Consider the following 20,954-nt stretch of genomic DNA (forward strand, 5'->3'; position numbering starts at 1 on the left):
TAAATGTAAAAAGATGATTGACAGGGCAGTTTACGTGACAGGATGCACGCGACAGATCCGTCCGATAAAGATGACGAAGTAGTATGTCCCAAAGCTTGCCTACTTTTTTGCTACACATTCAAAAGTAAATACCTTTTCTTCACAAAAAGAGTACATACTTTTATGGCGTAGTGTAACTTAGGCGAATTGGGACGCAGCATATGGCTTTACACGATGACGATCGCTCTGATTGGTTTTTAGGTCTATCCAATTGCGCCCAGAGGCATTTGAGTGACGTCCGTTGGTGACGCCCCTTTGGAAATGAGTTATTAATGAAGCTTTGCCAGACCATAACTCAGTTACTACTGAGAATGGTCTGGTTTTAACCAGGCTAGTGATGAACCAGTAAGAGACAGAAAACTGAATCTGAAAGGGTCTGAATTTCTTAACATCAGTTGCATCTTCAAATAATTATGCTAGAGTTTTTTTTAACTAACTTCGCTTTATATTTATTTATTTATGTGTTTGTTTGTGTTATTTATTTATTGTTTTATTTATTTTTATTGTTTTGGTTGTTTATTTTTGTTTTATTTACTTTTATTTTATTGTTTTATTTTTATTAGGCCTAAATATTTTTGTTTGTTTTACTTTTATTTGTTTATTTTTAGTATTTATTATTTGTTTATTTTTTTGTTTTTTGATTTAATTTTGTTTTTGGCTGTATGAAGTTTACATGAGGTGTCCTTGCAGAGTAACCAGGGGTGTAGTTCATCACATTAGCTATGAACACGTTCCACTATCATTTGACAACCTCAAGGTCTCCAATGTGTTCACTTTATGCCTTCATTTTGTAGTATATCTGTATATAGCCTACTAAAAGTATCTCTTGTTTAATCAATTAAACCTAACCTAACTTCATTTTGTGAAACGTTATCTAATTCAGTGACTTTCACATATTTTGATGCGTGGCTTAAGTGTCCTTTTTGGAGCCACTGTAATTCCAAGAAATTTGAACACTATTTCTAGGAAATAATTTCTGCCTTATGTGTGTGTTTTTAAAGGTGCAGTAAGCGATTTCTTAGGCCTCGTTTACACTGCAGGTCTTGATGCCCAATTCTGATTTGTTGCCTTTATCCGATTTTCTTTTTTTGACCGTCAGTTTACACGTTCTTTCAATTGTGACCCATATCCGATTCATGTGTTTACACTTGACATACTATCTGAAACATCGCGCATGCTTAAAGGGGGTTCTTGCACAGATGGACGAACGTGAAATATTCTTGATGCTAGCTTTGCAATATATGCGAAGTTCGCCAAACATCACCATGATTTTGAGGCGGAGGAAAAGGGCCATCATTGCAGCCTGTGCATATGCTTCAGTTATTGTGTGCGAGAGAGATCTCAGGACTGGTGGAAACATACAACGCAATCTCATGAAAGTGCGCATCTATACCACTCATTGTATTTCTCATGCCATTTATACGCCAAAAATAGTTTTTGCGTGCATGATACGCACTGTAAACCCCTTGGGTAGGATTAGGGGTGTGGAGTGCGTGCGTATTACACACCATAAAGTGCATATCATATGCACGCGAAAACTGCCATATGCTCGCAAAAGCTATTTTTGCCGTAAATGGCACAAGAAATAAAATTTGTGCTATAGATACACACTTTCATGAGATCGTGGCGGACTTTAACGAGGAGCAGTGGGTCCGAAATTTTAGGATGAGCAAGCCAACCTTTGATATGTTGTGTCAGTGTTTGTCCACATTCCTCTTCTACGACAACACGTTTCATCAGGCCAGCCGTCCCTTTGCAGAAGCACGTCGGGGTTTCTCTCGTCATTAAACCGCTGATACGTAGCCTAATGCCTCAGAAAATCCAATCTGCCTGTTTGCGTGACAGTCGCATTGGCACATATCTGATTTATATCTGATTTATTTCCACATATGGACAAGGCCTGAAACCGATTTCGAAATATCCAAATGCATGCGTTTTTTTCCTGTTTACACTGTCATAGAACACATCCGATCTGTGTCACATATGAGCAAAAAATCGGAATTGGGTCACATTTCACTGACAGTGTAAACGAGGCCTTAGAATCATTGTTGAACACTTTTGATATTTGAAATCAACCCAAACAAACACACCCCTCCCTTCATTGCTCCGCCCCCAAAATGCATGAACATGCAGTGGAAGAGTAGATGTCTCTTTATCATAGCAGAAGCGAATAAAAATAAAGCTTTGCGAAAAATAAAGCGCAGGTGATGAGCGAACGACCAGGAAAACTTTCAACAATGTTTCTCAGAAATCGCTTACTGCACCTTTTAAAGGGAAAAAAACATGTGGGTTTTACACTCGCTGACTTTTTCTCAAACCAGTTCTTACCTTTTCTATAGACATGTACAGTAACCAAATCCATTACACATTGCGCCTGGATGCACACAGACTGAACAACAGTTCAGTTGTCATAGATCTTTGTTTCATCATTTCATTGTTAATCTGTTCTGGGGCAGGACGAAAGTACTAAACCAGATAAGTTTCAAACATTTCAAACAACGTTACCAGGGATCTGAACACAAGGCTCCTTTTACACCTGGTATAAATGTGTCAGGTGATCAGATCACAAGAGGAACAGCAATAAATATAGGTCCAAACAGGGTCCAGTTAAGTTAGATAAAGATCATGTATTTAGGACACAGTGCAGGAGTGAAACAAATGCAGGAGGCCTTACAGAACTGAACCTGTCGGTTCCTCTACGTGAACCGTTGTGCTTGTCCTGTAAATCTGTCAGAGGAGCTGAAGAAGCAGACTGCTATACTGGAGAAGGCCCAGGCAGAGGTGAGCCAGATGCAGGACCAGCTGGCCGAGGCTAGAGCAGAGATGGAGACCATTAAAGCGGTGGCCACCGTCTCTGAGAGCACGAAGCAGGAAGCCATCGACCAGGTCAAGCGGCAGTGGCAGGAGGAGGTGGCCTCACTGCAGGCTATTATGAAAGGTAATAGGATTCTGATTATTTTTATGCTAAAGTGTCTGATAGCCGATATTCAGAACCAAGTTTTATTTATTGTGCTGTTTCTGCTATTTGAAACGATAACTAAATCATTCATCACTTCCCTGAAGTTGGCTGAACTGCTTTATGATACTAATATGGCTTTGAGGAATAATAAAAAGTGAAATAAGCAAGCACAATGCAAAATGTTAAATAGCACAATTTTATGCCACTCAATTCAACACTTAATAGATGGCACCATTTATTGGTGTTTTTCTACGTTAGTTTTACCAATGTGTTTTTTTTTTTATTAAATGCTTTTATTCAGCAGACACATTAAATTGATCAAGAGACAGTAAAGACATATGTTTACAATAGATTTATTTATGAAACATATGCTGCTCTTTTAAACAGTTATTTTTGTATTATTTGTATACTATTGTATTTTTTATTATTATTTTGAATTGGGTTTTATTTTTATATTTTCAGTTTTTATCTTAATTTTAATTTATTTAGTAATTTTATCATGCGAATTTCTTTTATTATTTTTAATATTACTATTTTTGGTTCAATTTATTTCTTTTCTTTTGGTTTTATTTTAGTTTTAGTTATTTAGTTCCAGTTAGTAATTTTAGTGTTTATTTCAATCAGTTGCCAAGACATTTAAATTTTGTTTTTCATTTTATTTTGTTTTTAATTTTTGTTTTTGGTGTTTCATCTAATATTTATATTTTATTTCAGCTTTACTTCAATTAGATTTAATAGTTTTAGTTGAAGATAGTAACCCTGCTTTTAAACATTCTAATCAAAGAACCTTGAAAATAATGCATCACAGGTTCCACACACACAAAAAAAAGCAGCATAACTGTTTTCAACAGTAATAAGGATTGTTTCTCGAGCAGCAAATCAGCATATGAGAATGATTTCTGAAGGATCATATGACTGAAGACTGGATTAATGATTCTGAAAATTCAGCTTTGTTCACAATATTACAGTTTTTACTGTGATTTTGTTCAAATAAATGCAGCCTTGGTTTAGACTTTTTCAAAAAACATTTAAAAAAATCTTACTGACCCAAACTTTTGTCCAGCAGTGTGTGTATTTTTTAAAGGTATGTTTTTCTAGTTATGTGCTTGTATAAGCTTGTATAGAACTGCAAAACATACCTTTCTATCTCCAGTAAAATGTTTAATGCGATTAAGCACTTCACTCATGTTGGTTGGTAGCTGACAGTATTGTCATATTAGCCAATATACTTAAAGGGGTCATATGATGATATTTTAAAAGTTCTTTTTTGTTTTATTTATTGGGTGTAATGGATCATGCTTTAATGCTCACACATGACACATGAAGCGTGTGTCTGAAATGTAACTCCCCTTGCCATAATAGGCTTCTAAAGCAAATATAACCACACAGTTAATAATGTTCGAGCCAATGTCAGATTCTAAAAATAAGGATGATCAGGCATGACTAAAGAATGACATAGTGCAGAACAATTCACAATGTTTTTTTTTGTTTTGTTTTTTTTGTAACTCTTTCAGATATGATGTTATAGGTTTAATGGCATCTTCTCTGTAACAAATTTAAGTCCTGAGGTGGCAAAAAATAAGTGTAAAGTGTAAAGCTGGCGTTGTACTCTCCCATGTTCAACTGTTTTCAGTGAAATGTGCTTTACACAAGTAAACATTTTTGTTTTGAGCTGCTCAGGAACAGCGTTATAAATAAATCTTAACCACTGATTCCTATTTTCTTCCATTTTTGGATTGCCAAAGAAAGCGGTTTTGCTTTTGAAATTACACAGCGTCTCCGCAATTCACTGAAGCCTAATCCTCTTTCTTTGCGTTTGCCTTTGGATGGGCATAGCGGAAGTAATATCTGGACTTCAATCAAGGCATTTTAGGCAGGTCTGGATGACTGTTCTCTGATTGAATAAATCCCTTTGTGGGAGACTGAGCTTTGTAACTTCGCAGATCGTGTACATGCACAAACAGATCCATTACACACTAAAGGAAAATATTAAAAAGCCTCATATGACCCCTTCAATAAATGAACATTCAAGAGACGCATGATTTGCAGAGAGAGAAGTGCAGACTGTGGGTTCAGATTCTTGTTAAATCATAAACGTCATAAGTAAACTATATTTGGACAAGGAAGGATTAGCAAGATCTGCTGTGAACGTGGTTTTGATGCATGCATCCTTATCTTGGCGTGCGTGTTCAGATGCAGAGCGGGAATTTAAGTTGCAGTTCCAGCAGAAGTTGGAGCAGGATCGCGCTCAGTGGACACAGTACCGAGATGGGATGGAGCGAGAGGTGGCTGAGCTACGCCGTCGTCTTACTGATGGACAGGAGGAGGAGAATTTAGAGAACGAGATGAAGAAGGTCTGGTTTGCTTTTTAATATGTCTACTTTCTGGGGGTTTTTTTTAGTCTCGGGAATCGTGACTCAAAGCCAGTGTTTGCATTATGTTGGTCTCTTAATCAAGCTTGGGTTTGTATCAATCTAGGCTCAGGAGGACGCAGAGAAGTTACGTTCAGTGGTGATGCCAATGGAGAGCGAGATCGCAGCTCTGAAGGCCAAACTGTCAAGCTCAGAAGATCGAGTTAAGGAACTTGAGGCTGCCAAGGTTAGACGTGCATAGAAAAGTGGAACTGAGAGCTAGACTGTTTTGTTCACATTTATTATTAGACGTGACGCATTCCTTTAATGTGGTTATGCCATGACCTGCTGATAGGCAAATTCACACCTGGCCAAATAAATCAAGGTTGCATCTGCATTACAGCCTTTAGTTATGATTGTTGATGTTGTTTTGGCCTCAGGAATGATTAATAAATCAGTCGAGTCTTGTAAAAGTTGGCGGAAATCAATGAGCCAGTGTCCGTAAAGTCGAAAGGTTGTAGATCTGAAGTCTGCCAGTTTATTTCCAAACATAAAATGTTTAATTATGTAAATGTAAAGATTATGCTTCTGTTAATGGGTGCTTTTATTTTTCATCATGATAAATGAAGTTTGAAACATGTGCTTGGTTATTTCCCAGGTGAAGGAGCTCAATCACGTCCTGGAGGCTGAGAAATCATGCCGTACAGACTTAGAGATGTATGTTGCTGTCCTCAACACCCAGAAATCTGTCCTTCAAGAGGATGCAGAGAAACTTCGGAAAGAACTCCATGAAGGTATGCAAACAAAATATTCTTTTTTTATACGCAAACATTTCTGAAAAGTTATAATTCATAGAATATTGTATTTGTTTTTGTAATTCTACATTTTCTTCTTATTTTGCTTGATTGGTTGGCCATTTCATGTAGGTTGCATCGTGCTTTGTACAGTCTCTATTTACATTTGTTTATGCGCTATTGTGACCCCAAAGTGCACCGCCAAGTATTTAGGGGCCCAATCGATTGATTGATTTACTGGTAGCACTTTATTTCACAGTCCTGTTTCGCATGAACATACTATGTCCTTGTTGTAGTAATGACACTAGGTTCTAACCCCGAATCTACCCCTAAAACTGTGTCATTGAAAGTGCACATACTGTAAAATAAAGTGCAACCGATTTACTTACTTGTACACAGGTATAAATTATACTTGAAATATAACAGTGGTTCTCAACTGGTTTAGCCATGGCACCCACATTTTCCCATGGTCATTTAAGCCGTGACCCAAATTTTTAGGAATTTGAACCAAGCAAATTTATTTCTCAAAAGTGCTTGACGTACACACAAGCACTCAGAATATCACTAACACTTATGAATAAACAGGATAAGGTAAGGCTATTAAATAGCAGTCCTAAACTAGTTTAAATAAAGTTATTAAGTTGGTATAAGCCACCACAGTCATCAAAAATATAGAAAATAAGATACATTTTGGGGTAAGTTTACAGGAACTACAGTTACCATGGTAAATACACAATATGAATGGACTGTTAATAAAACATGGACACTTATCCTGATGAATAGAATAAAGATCATACTAGTGTTGTCACAATACCAAAATTATGACTTCGATACGATACCAGACAAAAAATACCTTGATACCGATACTGAATCCATACCACGGGAAAAAAAACGAAAACAGTAAAAGTAATTGAAAAATATGGCAGAACTTACAATTCATTGTTTTATAAATTAATAAAAAAAATAATAATTAAAACTCACTTGACCAGCATGATGTTCCTGTCCTGCTTTTTGACCATTCCCTCCCCTTTATTAAATAAAATAATAATAATTACATGCCATTGTGTGCGTCCTTACAGAGATATTTGCAACATTGACATTATTATCAATCATGCTAACATTTGCTAACAATTCTGAACAGGTTGGGATGACCAAAATCTTATTTCAAGATACGAGTCATTTAATATTTTTTAAATGTCATTTTATAATTACAGTATTGATAATTAATTAGGTTTTATCTTTGTTATTAAAAATAAGCAAAAAAGAAAATTACAAACAATATGACAAATAAACTAAACGTGCTTAATTTCTTTTTTGAATGCTAGACCTACTGTAGCTGAAAAAATTAAGTCTTCACTCTATAAATTAACTTTAGACTGATTCTTAATAAATAGATTACATTTATTCAGTCAAGCATTGGGTGATTGTCTATTTTCTTTTTCCAATTTGTTGGATTAACATTAATCACACAGAATATTATGCTGCTGGTCCGGCCCTTTATGACCTGCAGGTAGCCAATACATTGGAACCCATTGGATTTCTTTTTAAAAGTGGTCTATGTCCATATGTTTACGTGAATACTCGCCAGGACGTGCATTTTTACATAGAATTTTGACTATTCAAACCTAATAATCCGCAAAAGAGAACTAAGTCGCGATCGCATGCTGTGTGAAAGGCGTGTGCGTGCGCTTCAGGTCTTTTTCTCATGCATGCATGTTTCTTTGTCAAGCGCTGCGCGTATATATTTTACTGTTCTTCTTCCATTGTTTAGAATTTAATCAGTGTTTAGTGTTTAGCGACTGTGTTTAGTTATCGATCACTAGATCATACTGCATGCAAATCCTTCCTAGCTAATACACAATGACCAGTTACAAAACATTTTGGTAATATCATGACTTACTAATTGATGTTGCATCCTCGTAATTTAATTTGCTCTTTATTTATTGTGATATGAAATATACAGTATTATGTCTGTATAACGTCATTGTTCTGAGATGAGAGACTTTATTTTGTAACAAGTTTGGATAATGACACTGACATATAAACTGCATCTGGTAGAAGAGTCAACAGCTTTCATGCATGTCTTTCAAAATAAAAGTTTTGCATCAGAAAAACATTTAGAATTAAGTTCTTTTTTCGTTGCACACTTTTAGGTCATGACCCACCGGTTGAGAAACTGATATATGATGTAGGACAAACTTTTAAAAAATTATTATTATTCTCTTCTTGTTTTATTCCTTTTATTGTTTTATTATTATTATTATTATTTTCTATTATTTTAGTTAACCTGAAAGGTGACTAAACACTACCTTTCAAAAATGTATTAAGATTTTTTTTAACATAACATTACATAATTTTTTTAAAAGAAATTACATATTTTATTCAGCAAGCAAACATTAACATAATAAATTGATCAGTAGTGACAGTAAAGAAAAAAAATATTATGCATCACAACAGTTTTCAACATTGATAATAAGAAATGTTTCTTGAGCAACAAATCAGCATGTTAGAATGATTTCTGAAGAATCATGTGACTGACTGAAGACTTCTGAAAAATCAGCTTTGCCACCAAAGGAATAATTTACATTTTAAAATATATTACAATAGAAAACAGTTATTATAAATTGTAATGATATTTCACGCAATTACTGTTTTTGTCATAACGTAAATTCTTGCTGTCCCCAAATTTGTAATTGGTACTATCTATATAGTCATAACACATAATTTAGTTATTAGCAAGCACTACCTTGTATGCGCCTCCTAATATGACGTTAAGGTATAGTGTTTTATATAATGCACTAAGTTTGTTAAAAAACAACTTGTTTTTTAAGAGTTGAACTTTTTAACAAAAATTCATCATCCTAAAAAAATTAAGGAAAATAAAATTCATCATTCATGGTGTTATTTGCTCGGAAAACAGGGATATGAAACATTCGCGAGAACGAATGCATCCTGTGTGAAAGCTCTTCTACATGCCAATAAACGTTTGCACACTTTCTTTGTTGACTTGTATTGGTATTCAACTTCTGTTCATCACAGTGTGAAATGTAATTTATGCACGAGTGGTCAGATGTCATTCACACAGGCGTGAAAAAATTGTTGTTTACAATACACACAGTAATTTTCACTCACAAATGCAAGTAAAATGCTTGTACAGGTCAGAGGGCTTTATATATTTAGTAGCAAGTCGGTTGATTTCAGCTGATTGAATTGGTTTCTCTCAGTGGTTCACCTGCTGGAGTTGGAGCGGCAGCAGCACAATCAGCTGAAACACACTTGGCAGCGTGCCAACGATCAGTTCCTGGAGTCACAGCGGCTTCTGATGCAAGACATGCAGCGCATTGAGAGCGTGCTGTCCTCCGAGCAGCTGCGGCAGGTGGAGGAGATCAAGAAGAGGGACCAGGTACCTTTTTTTTTTTTAATGAACTGGAAGCATTAATTAAATCAGTTATTATAAACGCAGACTCAAAGCAATTCTCAAGTGAAGTATAGAAGCATGCATGAGGAATTTTTTTGGACTCACTAAAGCCAAAAAATGCTACATGAAGCAACAGTTCTGACAAGCAGAACATATTTGATGTTTAACTTAGGTTGGTGGGATTGTAGATATTTCATAGTAGGCAGAACTACTCAGCAGAAATGAAAAATTTTTTTTTTTTTTTTAAAGGATAAATGAAGATTGTCACCATTTACTCTTTTTTTTTTTTTTTTTTTTTTTTTTAGAATATTTTTTGAAAGTGTTTTTTTTTTCGCCCCGTACATTGAAAATCAGTGGTGGCCTTGGTGTTTTTGGACCCCAGCATTCTTTAAAATATCTTCTTTTGTGTTCTGTCACAGCATACACATTTAAAACCAAATTACGCTTGAGTAAATTATGACATTTACTTGGGTGACCCATCCAAAATGTAAAGTGAGGGGATTTATCTTGGTGCTATATTGTGTTGCATCTGGATAGTTCAGTGTTATTCTGACATTTCGGCCAACATTTATACATTTTACCAGGAGGAGGATGAGAAAGAGCGATTGAGTCAGGCTAAAGAGGCAAGTGAGGATGATGGGACGGAGCACGCAGACACAGTGGAGGACTCTCTGCTCGGACTCTCTATAGAAGAGGTATCCATGTCACTTCTGTAAACCTCACTAAAGCTAGAACTAAAAGTGCCTTTAATTCATTTAAAGGTAACACTGTAGTTACTGTAATTATGTAACTTTACCGGTCTGATTACAGTTATTGCTAAAATACTTTTTGTTTGTGTGTGTATGTATATGACTGGATCTCAAGCTTACTGAAGACTAGTAAACAGGGATCAAAGAAACAAATGACAAGCATATAGGAAAACAAACTATAATAATATATAATATAATATAATATAATAATATAACTATAATAATATAATAACTATATTTATATAAAGTAATTAAATATATAGAAAACACTGCATAGTCTTCATTGTGCAAATTACATTTATTCTTATTAAAGTTACCAAAGTGATTCAGTCAAGAGCAGTGAGAGATTTTCTCTTTTGTTAAAGGTCCCCTATTATGCAAAATTCACTTTTGCATGCTGTTTGGACATAAATGTGTGTTGGCAGTGTGTGTACACAACCAGCCAATAGTGATACAAATCCACTCACTCCTTTTTTATTAATCCCCATAAATCATCAGCACTGTCTCCCAACGACCTGTTTTCAGAATGCTGTTTTTGTGACGTCACTAAGCACAGGCCCCGCCCACGAGTGTTGACAGACACTGCCGTTTCAACATAGCCCCGCCCTGATCGAGTTCACAGCCATAGATGAGAATGTCTGCCAAGTGTTGTAGGTGTTGTGTGGCTGGATGTATTAATCCACATAGCTCTCTCTATTTACTCCCGAAATCTGAGGCAGCCGCTGAAGACGAGGTGGAATTATTTTGTTTTTAAAGAAAATGCTCCCTCAACTTCGTTTATGTACTTGCGCACTTATAACTTACTGTGTTTACTCAGCTCTTACGGTGATTTTCTGAAGTAAAACTGACGCTTCATCTTTTGTGTGATGTACAATAAACTTTATTAAACTCATCAGTATATGTTTGATCATCATTCGGACCTGGTCCGAAACAGCAGACTTGTAGGCTATTAATAATGGATACATACAAGCAGATGACAAATATGTTACAACTGTAATTAAACTACTAAACTATACCTGTTCCATCTTTATACAGCACTCTGACTCTGTAGGCATTATTGTCTGACTCGAAATGAACACCGTTACTGAGAGTTTCTGATATTATCATCATTCCGTGAGATGAGATTGCCCTGAGAGACTGAGTGAGAGCTCATGAAGCTCCGCCCCCTGGGCCGTGCAGCAGCAGCTTATTTGCATTTAAAGGGCACACACTAAAACAGCGCGTTTTTCTGAGCCCCAAAAAATGACAAAATGACATGCTGTAAAAAATGATCTGTTGGGTATTTTGAGCTGAAACTTCACATACATGTGTCTCACACTCACACTCATACATCTTGTGAAAAGGGGGATAATACGGGACCTTTAACATTAATGACATAGACAACAACAGGGATATTAGGCTTCTGTCACTTTAAGACCCAATGCACGGATCCAGTATATTCATTCACATGTGTTTTCTTTCTCAACTGTTTATGTTCACTTAAGACATGAGCAACAGTGCTTAAGAGGATACTTGAAAACAGCCATTTTGACACATAAGTATGTGTATTTAACCTTTCAAGCTTAAAAACTTGTTTTTAAACAGCAATGTTTAAAAACGCATGCAAATGATAAACTTTCGCAACCGCGCAGCACAGCAATGTCATGTGAACGTAACCGCAATAGTGTCTTCTCAACATGTCAACAACACAAACTAAACTTCCAGGCTTTAGCTACAACTGCAGTGTTTGAGGATTAAAGTTAAGTAGGTTTGTGCAGGAAGTAAGACTGGAATTACTGATGACTCATTTTATTGTGCACTTTGATCTTAGACCTTTTACATTCACAAACAGCCATATATAACATTACATGAAAGGTAATATCCGAAAAAGTTCACTAAAATGAAGATTGAATTGAGAAAGTGATTTGTCGACAGCCCTAGTGTCCTAGTATTTACCTATTATAGCTTATCCACGTTGTGTGCACAAAATAGACTCTGACACAGGCAAAACGTGCCATCGGAGAAGCATCAATTTAATGTCACCGTTTCTGTTAATGATTTCGGCCCTCCAAAACTTTTTCGTTTTCAAATGCGTTCTCAGTCACCAAAATTTTAGTGCATCACTACTATGAACTGTACCAAGTTCTTTATCCTAACTTGTTAAAGCATCTTTCAGCACAGTTGAGTCAGGGCATCTTGTTTTCTCTTTCTCTTTTTGATCTCAGTCCCACCTCAGCCACAGTATCCACAGCTCTTTGCACTCTCTGGACGCAGACACCCCGGGCCGCCCGGACGGCTCTGACCCTTATAAAGACGGGCTTCGGAGGGTTCAGTCCACAGACAGTCTGGGTTCTTCAGGAGGGACCTTACAGCCTCACGGTCTGGGCGGACACAACAACAAGGCCAAGTCCGCCAGCCAGCTGGACGAGTCAGACTTTGGTCCTCTAGTGGGGGCAGACTGTGTGGGCTTTGACAGCATGGACACCTCCTCCATATCATCCCTCCAGCCGGGACACTTTCTCCTCACCAAGGACCAGGAGAAGGCCATTAAGGCCATGACCCCAGAGCAGGAGGAGACCGCATCACTCCTGTCCAGCATCTCTCATATGGCCGATACGGCTTACCTGCCTCCGACTGGCTACCGAATGGTCAGCGAGAGCGAGTGGAATCTGCTGCAGCAAGAGGTCAGATAGTAAATGCTTTGAATTGCTGTTTTTGTTTATTTCTTCATATTCGATGACTGAGCTGTCTAGTTTGAACTCTGTGTTTTATTTTTTGTACAGTAGCCTTGTTAGTGAAAATATGTTGTGATCTAAAAGAAGACTCAAGGTTGTTTGGAATAGCAAACAAAAACCATCTATATTGCTTGTAATATTTTTGAATTACACAGTATTTATATTTATGTCAGTTCTTTTGAAATTATGTAGGACCTACTTGTATTACTTATGCTTTTATATGGCCATCAGAAACCTACACTCTTTTAAACCAGTTATTTTTAGTGAATCAGAAACAAAGCGCACACAAATGTCTCTTTTTGGCTGGTCCTTTTTGGTGAATCAGAAACAAAGCGCAACCAGTATGTGGGTAGTTTAATTCACCAACAAATGACTGTTTTGAGCTGGTTATTTTTAGTGAATCAGAAGTCCAACCCAACCAGTGTAGTTCTGCCCTGTCCAAAATACACACTCTTGCGGTCTTTGCACTTGACCACTTGTCTACTTTGCATGATGTATTTTCTGTATTTGGCCCAAGTGTTCAAGTAGGCGTGAAGATGGCAAGTGCGTGTAGAACTTTTGATGACCCGATGGGACACACTTATAGTCTTACAGAGACTATACAGAGCTTAGCAGAGTTTACAGAGCTTTATTTTCAATACTTTTAAAATAAACTTCTAAATGTCTGTTCAGTAGTCACTATGTAACTTTTAAAATTGTGGTGCTTCTAATTAAGCGATAAAAAGCAGTTGCAAATGTTGTACAAATTGCACATAATTTAGTAGTAAAACATAGTGTTGCACATTTTATTGGTGCAAGGATGAGTAGGGTATATGTAATATCTAATTAATTTAACTTAAAGTGGAATGTTATCCTCAACATCTCGCGATTTTGGGGCACATGAGTCGCCGAACATAATGCATGATGGGATATGCTTAGCCTCAATAGTGTGGGTTTAGTGCATATTAAGGGCACTGCACTTTGACATTTTTAAGACGTGGGGAAGTCTTGCGCACGCACTTCCTGTCACGTGCACGCTTTCAAGTGGAAAAGACTGCAAGTGTGGGTATTTGGACAGGGCATTAATTTCATAAACGTATGAATCTTTCGAGCTGGTTATTTTTGGTGAATCAGAAACAAAGCACAACCAGTAGTATAGTTCAATTCAAATGACAAATGACTCTTGAGCTGGATCTTGTAAGTTGTTAAATTTCACAAGCTCAGAAGTTAGCTACTTGTTTGAATCAGTGTGATGAAGATTTGTGAACTTTAGGTGATAAAGTGTGAGAGGATAAGCTGACACTGCTTGCTGAATTAAACATGCAATGTAACAAGTTCACGTGACAGTGTAGCATGCGATTGTTTTTAATGGATCAGCAAATATGCCAACCTTTCATAACACATCTTATGTTTGTTTTTGGTGTGGTTTCACCTCAGTTGAAGAACGCTGGAAGGAAGTTGGGGCGCCGATGTGATATGTGCTCTAATTATGAGAAACAGCTGCAGGTCATACAGGGACAAGAGGCAGAGACAAGAGAACAGGTTTGACTTTTTGTGCCATTTAAAATGACGTACAGGACCCCTATTGTAATCATTCAAAAGGATTATCTGTAGTAAATATTACACGGTGAACTTCCTCTGCCTTCAGGTTAAAAAGCTTCAGGTCATGTTGCGGCAGGCGAACGATCAGCTGGAACGGACGATGAATGAGAGGCAGGAGTTAGAGGACTCTATCAAACAGGCCAGTGAGGAAACTACTGCCAAGGTAAAGCTGATCTCTCTGATGGATTTAGGCAAGCGCAAACCCATTGACACGGTAAACAAGGATGGGATCACATGTGCTAATTGGGGCATCATATACAGTGAAGAAAGTGCTGTAATGTTACATCTTTAAAATGGTTCCTCGCATCAAAAAGACAGAAAGTTCAAAATAACAGCATTTATTCATTAAAGAATCCTGAAAAAAAGTGTGTTTTGATTGACGACAACAAATATTAAGCAATACAAATGTTTCAAACATGAATATTAATAAGAAATGTTTGTTGAGCAGCAAATCAGCATATTAGACTGATTTCTGAAGGATCATGTGACACTGAAGTCTGGAGTAATGATGCTGAAAATTCAGCTTTGCCATCACAGGAATACATTACATTTAAAAAACTTATTAAAATAGAAAACTTTTTTTTTTTTTAATTGTAGTAATATTTCACAACATTACTGTTTTTATTGTATTTGTATTGAAATGAACGCAGCCTTGGTGAGCATAAGATTTTTTTTAAAATGTTTTTAAAAGAAGACTCTTACAGACCCTTTTTTTAACACTAGTGTACCTTACAAGGCAATATCGCTTTGCTGACTACCGTTTTAAAAAAGCCAGTGTTTAAATGGGAAGAATGCACAGACTGCTCTGAATGTTACTGTTCTTCCAAGTCAAACGACTTCAGTAATTTTCATTTGTCTGGCTCACAGATCTTAGAGTTGAAGCAGAAGGTTCAGGAGTCTGAGTCTCTCGTAAACGCTCTCCAACAGGCCTTCAGCCAGGCCAAGAGGAACACCCAGGAACAGATGGTATGACCAAATACTCTCACTTACACACTACACAAAAACATTCACTCGCTTTGCTTGAGGACTTTAGAGAGCATATGTTTAGTTTTTTCCATAGAAAAACATCTAATGTAGAACCTCTCGGTATAGATCTAGACCTATTTTCAATGTTTTCATGTACTAATGCTCTAAAGTGTCTTTTGGCATTCACTATTGACTGCAATATGTTCATGGTCTCTGCGCTTGCTTTAGGCACATCTGGTTGAAATCTGAAGTTGCACTATTAAAGTGATAAACTTTATTCTGGTGTGACATGATCCCCGAATAAATCGCCCTGGAAAGGGTTCTGTCGGTTATTTATTACCTGAGGAATGCGTGGTGAATCTCTCAGGGTCGCATTGATATTTTCATTGGCAGTTTTCTTTGAAAATCCTCTTTTATAATGGATCGTTTTCCACTTTAAATGGATATATGCTTTAGAAAACATTTGTGGCTTGCAGTGGGTTTTGTAGGTTAAGTGGTGTGTGTGTGTGTATCCAGGCTGTGCTGCTACAGTCCAGGGAGCAGGTGACTGAAGAGCTGAACAGACTGCAGAAAGATAATGAGAGTCTTCAGGGCAAACACAGACTTCACATGACGCTGCAGCAGCAAGAGGACTTTCACATGCCGACCACAGTACAGGTACTACAGCACGCATGAGAGTTGCCAGGGTTCAACGTTAAGGATTTAAGGAAAAAAACCTGCCCTGCCTATATTTTCACTAGCCCCACCACACAAAATAAATCAGTTCATTCAAATAGTTATTGTTTTCATTGTGTTTGACCCATGCAAATTTAATAAATAAGGTTATGACACCAAATTTCAGATGCCAGTGAAATTTCACTGATTTCAATTTTGATACCACAGCAAAAACTAGCCTATATAAAATTAAGTTATTATTAAGGACTATTAAGATTATTAAGTAAACAGTCATTAAAAAAATAAGAACACATAATCAAATTATAAGCAATAACACAAATAAATACAATAGAACACATTTTCAAATGAAATAAACTACTTTTCAGGTTGGTCTAACAGGTTTTCAGGTACATAATTGAAGAAAGTAATCAAACGTAAAATAACACTGAATATTCTTCACTGACTGTATAAATTAAATATAGAATAATCCTTAAAAGTTACAAAAATTATTTAATCATTTTTTTTCTTTAACTTTTGTTGTTTGATTAACATTGACACAGACCGCAGCAGTATATTAGAGTGCTGTCACTTTAAGACAGACTGAATCCAATATACTGTTAAACATTAGTTTTATTTCTCAACTGTTTACGTTCACTTAAGGCATAACCGACTGTTTACTAGGATACTTGCCAAGTTGGGCATTTTGGCAATTTTGTGTGAATATGTCCATTCAAGTGCAAGAAGACACACGAATACTGAATTGAGTTCTATTTTTGAGACGTAGCTTTCAGGGCACACGCTTCGGATGTGTGCGCACAAATCCTCTGACAGTGCACGAGTACCGAATTGAGTTCTTGTTAGTGTTATCAAATCAAATCAAGTATATTTGTATAGCGCTTTTCACAATACAGATTGTATCAAAGCAGCTTCACAGTATTAAATTAAAATAAAATAATGCAACAAGGTTTGTTTCTAGTGGAATTTATTGATTGATAAAATAAAATTAAATATCCCCAAAATATCCCCAACTGAGCAAGCCAAAGGCAACAGTGGCAAGGAACCGAAAAAACTCCATCAAGTGACCTAATGGTGTCCTAAAACTCCATCAGGTGACCTAATGGAGAAAAAAAAAACCTTGGGAGAACCCAGGCTCAGTCTGGGGCCAGTTCTCCTCTGGCATTTATGAACTAGAGGCCGGATTGTAGTTTGAACTGTAAGATTAAAAATATTATATGAATGCCTGGCTGAAGAGATGCGTCTTTAATCTAGTTTTAAACTGGGAGAGCGAGTCTGAGCAACGAACAGTATCAGGAAGACTATTCCAGAGTTTCGGAGCCAAATGTGAAAATGCTCTCCCTCCTTTGGTTGATCTGGATATCCTAGGTATGACCAAAAGCCTCGAATTTATTGATCTTAAAGAGCGCGATGGATTATAGGGCGATAGAAGATCCGTTAAATAGACTGGAGCTAAGCCGTTTAGGGCTTTATAAGTCAGTAGCAATACCTTATAATTAATACGGAACTTTATAGGTAGCCAATGCAGTGACGATAAAATCGGTGTTATATGATCATATTTTCTTGATCTAGTAAGAACTCTAGCGGCTGCATTTTGGACTAACTGTAGCTTGTTTATTGAGGATGCAGGACAACCAGCTAATAAAGCATTACAGTAATTTAGTCTCGAGGTCATGAATGCATGAACTAACTTTTCTGCATCAGAAACTGATAGCATATTACGTAGCTTAGCAATGTTTCTAAGGTGGAAAAAGGCTGTTTTTGTAACATATGAAATATGATTTTCAAAAGACAGGTTACAATCGAGTATAACACCCAGGTCTTTTACTGTAGAGGATAAAGTAACAGGACATCCTACGATGTCAAAGTTGTATTGTGAGAGTTTCTGTGGGCGGTTTTTTGAACCGATAAGTATTACCTCTGTCTTGTCTGGATTTAATAAAAGAAAATTACGCGTCATCCAATCTTTTACATCTTTAACACACTCTGTCAATTTGGATAATTTAGCGTTTTCATCCGGCCGTGATGAAATATATATTTGAGTGTCATCAGCATAACAATGGAAACTAATTCCATGTTTCCTTATAATATTTCCAAGTGGCATCATATATATTGAGAATAATAGAGGGCCCAACACAGATCCCTGCGGCACTCCATAGTTTACTGGAGTTATGATCGATTTTTCTCCATTCAAATAGACAAAATGGTAGCGGTCAGATAAGTATGATCTAAACCAGCTTAATGCTTGTCCTTGAACACCAGTATAATTTTGTAGTCGATCTAAGAGTATTGTGTGATCTATAGTATCGAACGCAGCACTTAGATCGAGTAAAACTAGTATTGAGATGCAGCCTTGGTCAGAAGCTAAAAGTAAATCATTTGTGATTTTAACGAGCGCAGTTTCAGTGCTATGATGCGGCCTGAATCCTGACTGAAACTTTTCATAGATATCATTTTCTTGCAAGAAAGAGCCCAGTTGAGCGGACACAACTTTTTCTAGTATTTTAGACATAAATGGAAGATTTGAAATGGGTCTATAATTTGCTAGATTATTATGATCTAAATGTGGTTTCTTAATGTGAGGTTTTATAACTGCCAGTTTAAATGTTCTTGGAACATGACCTAAAGATAAAGATGAGTTAATAATATTGAGGAGAGGCTCTTCCACTACTGGTAAATATTTATCTTGCGCTTAAATATTTACATTGGCAAGGCTTAAAAACACATGCAAATGATTAACTTTCATGACTGCTGCACTGGCCCGATACACTGAGTTTTGGTTCATTTTTGTGACGTGCTCAAGCAGTAAGCGCGCTCTTCACACAAACACAGATATGCAGCTAATAATAGCACACAATGTGTGTATTCGCCACTTCCTGTGGATTTTTTTTTATGTGAATGCGACTAACGACTAATAAAATTGTGGTCGACCAAGCCTCTTCTAGTTGACTTTTAGGGGGCAGCCCTAATAATATCTTAAATGAAAAATAGAGAAAAGAATAATAAAACCTTAATTGATGGGGGAAAAAATCTGGGAAATGAATAATAAAATCTTAGAAATTATGTAAAAAAGTTGTTTTGTCAGTGCCAACTATTTTTTAAATAAGACTCAAATGCTTATCCTGTAAACAACATTATAGAGTCTTTTTTTAATGTAATTTTTCCACACAGGAACTTCAGAAGCTGGTGTTGCAGTACAGGGAGGACATTGTTTCTGCAAGCACAGCGACGGAGCATTTGGAGGAGAAGCTGAAGGCTGAAATTCTGTTCCTGAAGGAGCAGATTCAGGCAGAGCAGTGCCTGAAAGAAAACTTAGAGGACACACTACAGCTGGAGATAGAGGGCTGTAAAGAAGAGATTGGTGAGTGGATTGGACATGTCAGTTGAGTTGTGTAGTCATAGAAATCTTACGTCTGGGGCGCTATAATTGTGTATATGAGCAAACGTATTGTGAAATCAAGTGTTTCAGTTGGACCAGTCACACCTGCCATGCAGTCTGCATTTAGAAACATTTGTGAAAAAAATGGGTCGTTCTGAAGAGCTCAGTGGATTCAAATCTTAGTGTCAAGACATTTTGGACAATGCTATGCTTCCAACTTTGTGGAAATAGTTTGGGGAAGGACCTTTTCTATTCCTGCATGACTGTTCCCCAGTGCACAAAACAAGGTCCATAAAGACATGAATGGGTGAGATTGGTGTGGAGGAAGTTGACTGGCCTGATATATATATATATATATATATATATATATATATATATATATATATATGTATCTATATATGTATATATGTATATGTATATGTGTATCTATATATGTATATGTATATATGTATATGTATATGTGTATATGTATATATATATATATATATATATATATATACATACATATACATATACATATACATATATATATATATATATATATATATATATATATATATATATATATATATACACATATACATATATACATATACATATATAGATACACATATACATATACATATATACATATATAGATACATATATATGTATATATATATATATATGTATATATATATATGTACATACGTACATACGTACGAATTTCAAGGCAAAATAAGTACATTATGAAATGTACAACTACCGTGATATCAAGTAACTTAAAACAACAAAATTGTTCATTGCGCCCACCCTTAAAGGGTTAGTTCACCCAAAAATGAAAATTCTGTCAGTAATTACTCACCCTCATGTTGTTCCAACCGCGTAAGACCTTTGTTCATCTTCAGAACATAAATTAAGATATTTTTGATGAAATCTGAGTGCTGGATCACTTGTCCATAGGCTGCTAGGTGACCGAAACTTGCTGGCCCAGAAAAGATATTAAAGAGATCGTTAATATAGTCCAAGTGACTACAGTGGCTTAATCTTAAGTTTATCAAGCGACGAGAATACTTTTTGTGCGCACAAATAAACAAAAATAACAACTTTATTCCACTATTCATTTCCATCTCTCTGGGCCTCGTAGTGTTTTTGCGCTGCGCGTCTGCGTTACACGTCATCACGCATCACACACATGACCATCGTCGGCCTATTGTGAGCCTACGTGGTGACGTGTAACACAGACGTGCTGCGCAAAAACACTACGTGAACCAACTAGAGGCCCAGAGAGAAGGAAATGAATAGTGGAATAAAGTCGTTATTTTTGTTTATTTGTGCGCACAAAAAGTATTCTCG

General features: G+C 36.5%; 1 protein-coding gene across 1 annotated transcript in view; it reads left to right on the forward strand.

Annotated features, from left to right (window-relative positions):
- The window catches only part of rabep1 (rabaptin, RAB GTPase binding effector protein 1), a 32,442-nt gene that overhangs the window by 2,003 nt on the left and 9,485 nt on the right, over positions 1-20,954 (forward strand). The window contains exons 3-14 of the mRNA XM_084114792.1: positions 2,774-2,977; positions 5,192-5,352; positions 5,477-5,596; positions 6,008-6,143; positions 9,368-9,546; positions 10,146-10,256; positions 12,515-12,973; positions 14,441-14,545; positions 14,652-14,768; positions 15,473-15,571; positions 16,088-16,228; positions 19,412-19,601. Of these exons, the coding sequence (XP_083970918.1) occupies positions 2,774-2,977; positions 5,192-5,352; positions 5,477-5,596; positions 6,008-6,143; positions 9,368-9,546; positions 10,146-10,256; positions 12,515-12,973; positions 14,441-14,545; positions 14,652-14,768; positions 15,473-15,571; positions 16,088-16,228; positions 19,412-19,601 (2,022 nt within the window). The remainder of the gene's footprint in view (positions 1-2,773; positions 2,978-5,191; positions 5,353-5,476; positions 5,597-6,007; positions 6,144-9,367; positions 9,547-10,145; positions 10,257-12,514; positions 12,974-14,440; positions 14,546-14,651; positions 14,769-15,472; positions 15,572-16,087; positions 16,229-19,411; positions 19,602-20,954) is intronic.

The sequence above is a fragment of the Abramis brama genome (assembly GCF_963993115.1).
Source record: "Abramis brama genome assembly, chromosome: 5".
Classification (NCBI taxonomy): domain Eukaryota; kingdom Metazoa; phylum Chordata; class Actinopteri; order Cypriniformes; family Leuciscidae; genus Abramis; species Abramis brama.